The sequence below is a fragment of the Micropterus salmoides genome, unplaced genomic scaffold (genome assembly GCF_014851395.1).
Source record: "Micropterus salmoides isolate LMB-PRFRI ecotype aquatic unplaced genomic scaffold, ASM1485139v1 Ms_hic_scaffold_2, whole genome shotgun sequence".
Taxonomy (NCBI): Eukaryota; Metazoa; Chordata; class Actinopteri; order Centrarchiformes; family Centrarchidae; genus Micropterus; species Micropterus salmoides.
Window position 1 is genome coordinate 6,669,275 of NW_024041150.1, and position 8,487 is coordinate 6,677,761.

The following is an 8,487-nucleotide window of genomic DNA, read 5'->3' on the forward strand; positions in this document are numbered from 1 at the left end:
GAACCTTTAAATAAATGATAATAAAATACAGAAATACAATGAATAAATAAATTAGCTCTATTTCAGCTATGAGACAATAAAAAATATATTCAGTATTTGCTTTTTCCAACATTGTTATGAAGCTATGTGATGCTTATACTGACTGAATAGTTTAAAGTGAAGAAGCTTTGATTTGAGGACTGAACTATTCCTAAAATAAATATTATAGTCTCTTTTTCACATTTCCCCAAAGTTCATTGCGACATCTTTGGAAACTTTGGGATCTTGAGTGGAATCTTAAATCAGTTTCTGTGGGTTTTTCTTTGTGTTTGGCTGCACAACATGAGTTTGGATAGATGGAGCCACTGGTGGAGCTGCAGAGTTTAAGAGGTGAAGTCACTCCATCTTTATGTAGCAGCACGTTGTCATTAATATTAATGAGAGCTCTTTTTACCTTATTGTATTTTACACTCTGAACCTGCATCTTTGTTGGGTTCAGGTGTTTGGAGTTTCCATTTTCTAAACTTCTACATTCTAAACCTTCTTCAGCTCTGAACAGATTATTAAACACTGAGTGATTTCAAGCAGGAACATTGCCTTCTAAAAGTAACATTATTTATTCTTTATTCAGATTGAGGGGCTGCAGTTTGTCAGAGATCAGCTGTGCTTCTCTGGTCTCAGCTCTGAAGTCCAACCCCTCCCATCTGAGAGAGCTGGAGCTGAGTGACAACAAGCTGCAGGATTCAGAAGTGAAGCTGCTGTGTGGTTTTCTGGGGAGTGCAGACTGGAGACTCTGAGGTTACTATTGTAGATTTGATATGTTCAATTAACAATTGAAGCTAATTTCTGTTCATACATAACTTCCATCCATAAAGCTATAAATGTCCTTTTGTTCATATTTTCATGTTTCTTGTACTAAATTTAGTCTGCAGTCACAAAAGAAACTGTAGAAAATGTCCGCTGTTAGTCGTTAAAGTAAATGAATGTTTCAAATTTTTGGTAAATGGTCACATCTGTATATAGAAGATCCTCTGAACTAATATTTGTTTAAAACTGTTCAAGTTTACTTGTTGAAGTAGAAATATTTCTTTGCTTTCTGTTGGTTTCAATGTGTTTTCACAAATAATGTCTGATCAATGATATTGATCCTTCAGAACACACACACAGACACACAACACACAGGCCTGAGATCAGCAGCATGTTATTGATCTGTGTTGACATGAATAGGTGTATGAATGTTGTGCTGATATTTGGATGATGTCTGTAGAAGGCTGACATTATGATGATCCACAATAACACAATGACAAAGTCCCTCTACTCATTTTAGGGAAAAGCTCATTGATTAGGACATAGTAATGTTGAGCTCCACATTTAAAACCTGAACACATCTGATTGGATTAGAAATGGATTTTTATCTCCATCATTTATTCTTTATTCAGATTGAGGGGCTGCAGGTTGTCAGAGATCAGCTGTGCTTCTCTGGTCTCAGCTCTGAAGTCCAACCCCTCCCATCTGAGAGAGCTGGACCTGAGTGAAAACTACCTGCAGGATTCAGGAGTGAAGCTGCTGTGTGGTTTTCTGGAGAGTCCACACTGCAGACTGGAGGCTCTGAGGTCAGACACCATGTTTTCCTTCTGTTCTGAGATTAATATGATGTGAAAGTTGTGGTGCCAATCCAGTGCAGACATAAGGGTGATATTATACTGATCCACACTGAGGATCTTAATGCTAAAGTCTATTTTCTTCTTTTGTGGTTTAGTCCACCCTGGTTGCGTTTATGTGTGTGTTCTCCTCTGGTGCTCCATCTTCATCCCACCGTCCAATCACATGCAGGCTAGATTAACTGGTGATTCTAAATTGTCCTTAGGTGTGAGTGCTTGTTTGTATATGTGTGGCCCTACGTTGGGCTGCTGACCTGTCCATGGTGGACCCCGCCTTTTGCCCGATGTTGGCTGGTACACAGGATAAGTGGATGACGACGAGTCAGTGATGAGTTCCTCTGGGGCCACAGTCCTCCTTTTCAGCTGCCCTGTGGCAAGATAAGAGCAGCCTTGGATAATGGAACGCTCACAGCAGGATCCTCTTTGTGGACTTGAGCTCTTCTTTTAACACCATCCAAATGCATCTGATGATCCAGAAGCTACACCATCTCTACAATGGGCCTTAATGAACTGGCCTGAGTGTACTGTTGTCTTTGTGTGTCGTCACTGTGAGCTGTTGTCTGATGTGTTCAGTGCTGTGAAAAGGAACTGTCTGAAGATACATCATTTATTCTTTATTCAGATTGTGGAGATGCAATTTATCAGAGATCAGCTGTGCTTCTCTGGCCTCAGCTCTGAAGTCCAACCCCTCCCATCTGAGACAGCTGGAGCTGAGAGAAAAAAACCTGCAGGATTCAGGAGTGAAGCTGCTGTGTGGTTTTCTGGAGAGTCCACACTGCAGACTGGAGACTCTGAGGTCAGTTCACTGACTCTGTTACTATTGTAAATCTGATATGTGTCATTAGGGGTCCAATCTCAAGGGTGCTGGGCCTAGTAATGAAATGAAAATGACAGGGCCCTGTATTTTGGCCCTAAACCGTTCAGTGTTTTATAAAACCATCAGCAGGATTTTAAAATCAGCTCTCTGACAGGAAGTCAGTGTAAAGACCTCAGAACTGGACTGATGTGATCCACTTTGTTGGTCTTAATGAGGACTCGAGCAGCAGCGTTCTGAATCAGCTGCAGCTGTCTGATCAAAAAAGAATTATTAATGCATGTATCTGCAGAATCTGCAAATTTATCTTAAAAAGAAACCGCTTGGGTCTGAGCGGTGAAAAGAGGAGTTAACACAATAACATTTTATTAATCATTTACTAAACTTCCATGTTCTGAGGGATGATCAAGTGGTGGAATCTGTATTTGGCTGGAGCCTACATTACATTTAAAATATATTTGTTCATCTTTAATCTGACAGGGACAAAACACAGGGGCCAGCAAGTGAAGTAGAAAAATATAAAGATTGATAAACTATAGACAAAGAGACACGACTGTAAGCTCCCAATCTGACCCAGCAGTGATGTGTTTGCTGATTTGCACTTGAAAAGACGATGAGGTTAAAATACAGCAGCAGCATTCTTCATTTCAGCTACAGACGTGGACAAAACTGTTGGTACCCTGTTTGGTACCCTTCTGTTAAAGAAAGAAAAACACACAATGGTTCCCAAAATAACTTGAAACTGATTAAATTAATAATGAATAAAAATGTACTTGTTACGTTCCTCCGGATGGTAAGTCCAGGGGGAGGAGGAGTAAGAATTTTTGAAATAAAAACCGGGGCAAAAGAGGAAGTCAGGGTTATGTGCAAACTAAGGTGTATTTATTCAATATTCAACAAAGAAAAACCAACTCAAAACTACTCTCTCAAAAGGAGACAGCGAGCCAACAAGGTATGGCAACAATAACACTGGGTAAGTAACTGAGGGAGCAAGATTTAAAACTAAATGAACCGCTGAAAAGTCCTCTCTCCACTGAGGAGGTGACCAGACGCTGTTCTGGAGTCACGGAAGCTCTACGCTGGTGTTCAACCCACTGGCTGAATGGTAGCGATGTGTCCGTCTGTATCGAGGCTTCGAAGCGTGTGTCGAGTAATACAGGATGATTTTTGTGAAGCGCGTATCGAGGCTTGTGTTGATGACGTATTTGGTGATGTTCGAAGCCTCGCGAGCCGGCCGTACGTGACTGATTCAGGAGACGTTTTGCGGGTTTGGCGTGTGATCCGAAAGGAGCAGCAAAATGCAACGGACCCTCTTCAACATTTTGTGGACTTTTGAACTTTTTTTTTGAACAGAATTGCTTTGATCAAATAACTTTAAAAAATGTGATGAAACAGAGGAAAAGAAAGTGTTGACATTTTGTGGCTTTGGTAAGAATTAAACTCTTACCCCATATTACCCTAATAATAATTTTCTAAAGCAGGTAAAATCATCTCCAAAAAAGAAACCGCCTGAAGCACTGTGGAAGGGTTATTTTTAAATGAAGATGAATAAAATGTTCTCTATTATCTAAAGTCACAAACCAAGTTATCATAACCCTCTCCCTTGTTTCCACTTTCCTTCTGACCCTGTCATTGTATCATAAAGACAGACACCTTATTAAAAAGCCAATCAGTCATGTATTGGCATCAAACATCATTCATTAATTTATTCAATTCAAAGCTTCACACATCAAAGCTGTGTTGCCGTTATAATGACTCTGCCTGTTTTACATTTATTGTCCACTTGATGGCACACTAGAGCAAAGGAAGCACCGTGAAGCTTCGGCCCATGAGTGAACCCATTGGATGGAAAGCTTCAATGCTTCATAAAGCATCATCTCACTACTGAATGGGCTGCCTCTGTCCACTGGGCTGACGGGCTGGCAGTGGTCTGCTCACGGGTGTTGGTCTGTAGTGTGGTCGCAACAGGTACAAAGGGAAACAGACCAACTGTTGTGAAAAAACCAAGCCTTCTTGTGCTCCAGGCACTGAGTGGTGATCAGGCACACCTGCTGCCACTCACTCATGCAGCCGAGGCATGTGGGGAAGGGCCACTACCTGAGAGGGAGAACACACAACCCAACCCAAACACACGACCCTGGGGTCGTAACAGTACTGAAATTCAACTAATGAAATTAAGACATTGCTTTTGAGTTGTGGTTCAACAGAATCATTTAAAAAAACAAACTAATGAAGCTGGCCTGGACAAAAATGATGGAACCCTGAACTTAATATTTTGTTGCACAACCTTTTGAGGTAGTCACTGCAATCAGTCGATTTCAGTAACTCTCAGTGAGACTTCTGCACTCGTCAGCAGGTATTTTGGCCCTCTGTTATTGATCTGTGTTGACATGAATAGGTGTATGAATGTTGTGCTGACATTTGGATGATGTCTGTAGAAGGCTGACATTATGATGATCCACAATAACACAATGACAAAGTCCCTCTACTCATTTTAGGGAAAAGCTCATTGATTAGGACATAGTAATGTTGAGCTCCACATTTAAAACCTGAACACATCTGATTGGATAAGAAATGGATTTTTATCTCCATCATTTATTCTTTATTCAGATTGAAGGGCTGCAGGTTGTCAGAGATCAGCTGTGCTTCTCTGGCCTCAGCTCTGAAGTCCAACCCCTCCCATCTGACACTGCTGGACCTGGGTGACAACAAGCTGCAGGATTCAGGAGTGAAGCTGCTGTGTGGTTTTCTGGAGAGTCCACACTGCAGACTGGAGACTCTGAGGTCAGTTCACTGACTGTTACTATTGTAGATCTGATATGTTTAATTAACAATTGAACCTAATTTCTGTTCATACATAACTTCCATCCATAATGTTGTAAATTTTTTTGTTCATATTTTCATGTTTCTTGTACTAAATTTAGTCTGCAGTCACAAAGACACAAAGAAACTGTAGAAAATGTCCGCTGTTAGTCGTTAAAGTAAATGACACCATTTTTTCCTTCTGTGCTGAGATTAAAATGATGTGAAAGTTGTGGTGACACTAAAGTTCAGACATAAGGCTGATATTATACATTATAAACCTTCAGCTCTGAACAGATTAGAAGACAATGTTCCTGCTTCAAATCATTCAGTGTTTAATAAAGTTACATCATTTATTCTTTATTCAGATTGAGGGGCTGCAGTTTGTCAGAGATCAGCTGTGCTTCTCTGGCCTCAGCTCTGAAGTCCAACCCCTCCCATCTGAGAGAGCTGGTGCTAAATAACAACAACCTGCAGGATTCAGGAGTGAAGCTGCTGTCTGATCTGAAGAAGAGTCCACAGTGCAGACTGGAGACTCTGAGGTCAGTAGAGGGTTGGAGTCAGTCCATGCTGGTTTCAGCAGTATTGTACTAAACACAGTTAGTATCAAAGCATAGATCAAGTATTTCCTGTAAACCTCCAACCTTCTCAGCGGCTGCTTTCCTCAGTGAAGCTGTGAGAGGAGAATGGTGACAGGCTTCAGGATTGGACAGAAAGACAGAGAGAGAGAGAGAGAACAGGCAGTGATCATGTGTTTGAGTTGATGTGAAGACAACTGTTGTTGTTGTTGTTGTGTTCATGTCTCCAGGAAATAAAGCTGGATTCCAGCTGACAGCATCACAAGATGTATAGAGACAGTGGTCCTCATTCATCAAACTGACAGCTGATGAAGGGAGTCTCTGTAAACTGATTTATGACTTCTGCTGTCTGTCTTCTTCTCTCAGAGTGTGAGGGGTCAGAAAGGTGGAGGTGTTGACAGAGGATCATCAGTGGATCTGGACTGCTCTGCTGCTGCTCTGTCCTTCTACACAGTCTCTGCAGACACACTGAGACTCCTCCACTCCTTCTGCTCCACACTCAGACACCTCCTCCACTTGGACCTGGACTTTGTTTCGTTCAGATGTTGTGGAGAGGTGGAGAACTACAGTTAATCTTTACATTATATTCCTGATTCATTTTTGAAGTTCATGTGAAAAAGCAGCATCCAGCCTGCATGCATAAAGTTCCCTCTCTGAAGTTCTGCTTCTTACCACCAACACCAGACTTTTCTCTCAGTTTAACAGATAATAGTTTGTAACACAGAAACAAGAAGATAAAACCTGTGGAAAGTTTGGATTTAACGGAAGCTTCACTGAGGTAAACTGAGACACCATTCTGAACACCTGAACATTTTAATAAATTGTTTATTTTAGTTTTTCTTGACATGAAAGTAACACACATAAACATACTAACTCTAAACCTTAGTGTCATTATTAGGGATTAAGATTATGGACATGTATGTGTTTTCTCATATTGTGACAGTTTATATTATTGTAGAATAAACATTTATGCTGATATTCAAATCAAGTTCAGAGAGCGGATAGACTCCATCAGACCTGCTGTTACATCCTGTTTTATTTTGTGTTTCCCTTTGATCATCTGATTGGCAGGCCCTTGTGCTGACTTGTGGGCTGTGTCTATATTGGTAGTCGAGTGTTCAACTCTCTCTCTGCTGCATCCAGTTTTTTGTGGTGTTTGGTATCGTTTTTTATTCATTTATTCGTATTCAAATAAACTTGCATGCAGTAAGCTCTTCTCCTGGTGTTATGTCTATTGTTATGTTTGGTGTTTGAACCGTAACACCGCAATTCAAAGGAGACAATGTTTCATTTCAGTTATTTTTTATTATCTAATATGTATTTTATAAATACAAATTCTTTATATAGCAGACATATATGTCTGCAGTCAGATTAACACCAACAAGGAAGTGTAATGTGTCCCTGAACAAAGGGGGGGCAAAATCAAAAGTAACAATCAGTTTCTGATGTGGCCCTTTTGTCACATTTAAGTGTACAGTATCTCCCAAAAGTGAGTACAGCCCTCACATATTTGTAAATATTTGATTATATCTTTTCATGTAACAACACTGAATAAATGACACTTTGTGACCAGCTCGGCGATGTCGTCATGGAGGAGTGGAAGAGGACTCCAGTGGCAACCTGTGAAGCTCTGCTGAACTCCAGGCCCAAGAGGGTTCAGGCAGTGCTGGAAAATAATGGTGACCACACAAAATATTGACACTTTGGGTCCAATGTGGACATTTTCACTTAGGGTTGTCCTCACTTTTGTTGCCAGCAGTTTAGACATTAATGGCTGTGTGATGTGTTATTTTGAGGGGACAGCAAATTTACACTGTTGTACAAGCTGTACACTCACTACTTTACACTGCAGCAAAGTGTCATTTCTTCAGTGTTGTCACATCAGACATTTACAAAAATGTGAGAGGTGGACTCACTTTGGTGAAATACTGTATATATCCTGTACATGGCAGTGATTCGAATTTTAGTTTTGTTGCTCATCTTACTGGTGCATTTATTGCACACTCTTTAAAAAGTCATATTATTTAATATAGATCATTTTATGAACTATATTAAATAACACAATTATTTTTTATTCCACTGTATCAGCCTAAATCGGTTTCACTTCTGCTGTTTGTCAGGGTCACACTGAATTTTAGAAATACTGAGCTCATATATATATATTAGTACTAGAAGCCAAGTGAAATACACAACATGTGTAAGTTTTTTTTGGTAGAAGGCAAGGGCGTCATTTTGTGTTGAAAGTGGTGGTGACATAGGGGCTCAGACTGGGGCTGTAAAGAGATGCGAGACATCACGATACACGATATCAGGTTCACAAGAACGAGAAGAAAAGATCCTTAAACAGTGTTTTAAAGATATCCTCAATGCTGAGCTATAAGAGCGGCGGTCTGGGGGGCCTCCCTCAGTAAATTTTGATCATTAAACACTTCATTTCCTGCATTCTGGTGAAAGTTTCTGCACCAATTTACGGTGGAAATGTTTTTATTTATGTAAAAGGAAACACAAGATTCAGGTGGCAGGTGACAAATCAAAATATAAATATAACAGAATCTAAATCAGTGCAGCTCTTTTTGCAGATTCTGTGCTGCTTTCAGATCTGTTTCTCCTGTAGATCAACTTTTCTCACGTAATATCGTCCTGCTGAGTCATG

General features: G+C 40.3%; 1 protein-coding gene across 1 annotated transcript; it reads left to right on the forward strand.

Moving 5' to 3' along the window:
• Positions 1–1,440: 1,440 nt before the first annotated feature.
• LOC119911419 (ribonuclease inhibitor-like) lies at positions 1,441–7,051 on the forward strand (the record flags this gene model as incomplete). The annotated part of the gene is made up of 5 exons (XM_038730316.1): positions 1,441–1,592; positions 2,263–2,436; positions 5,065–5,238; positions 5,625–5,798; positions 6,390–7,051. Coding segments are annotated over 5 exons (723 nt in total), but the record flags the coding sequence as incomplete, so codon positions are not given.
• Positions 7,052–8,487: the final 1,436 nt, after the last annotated feature.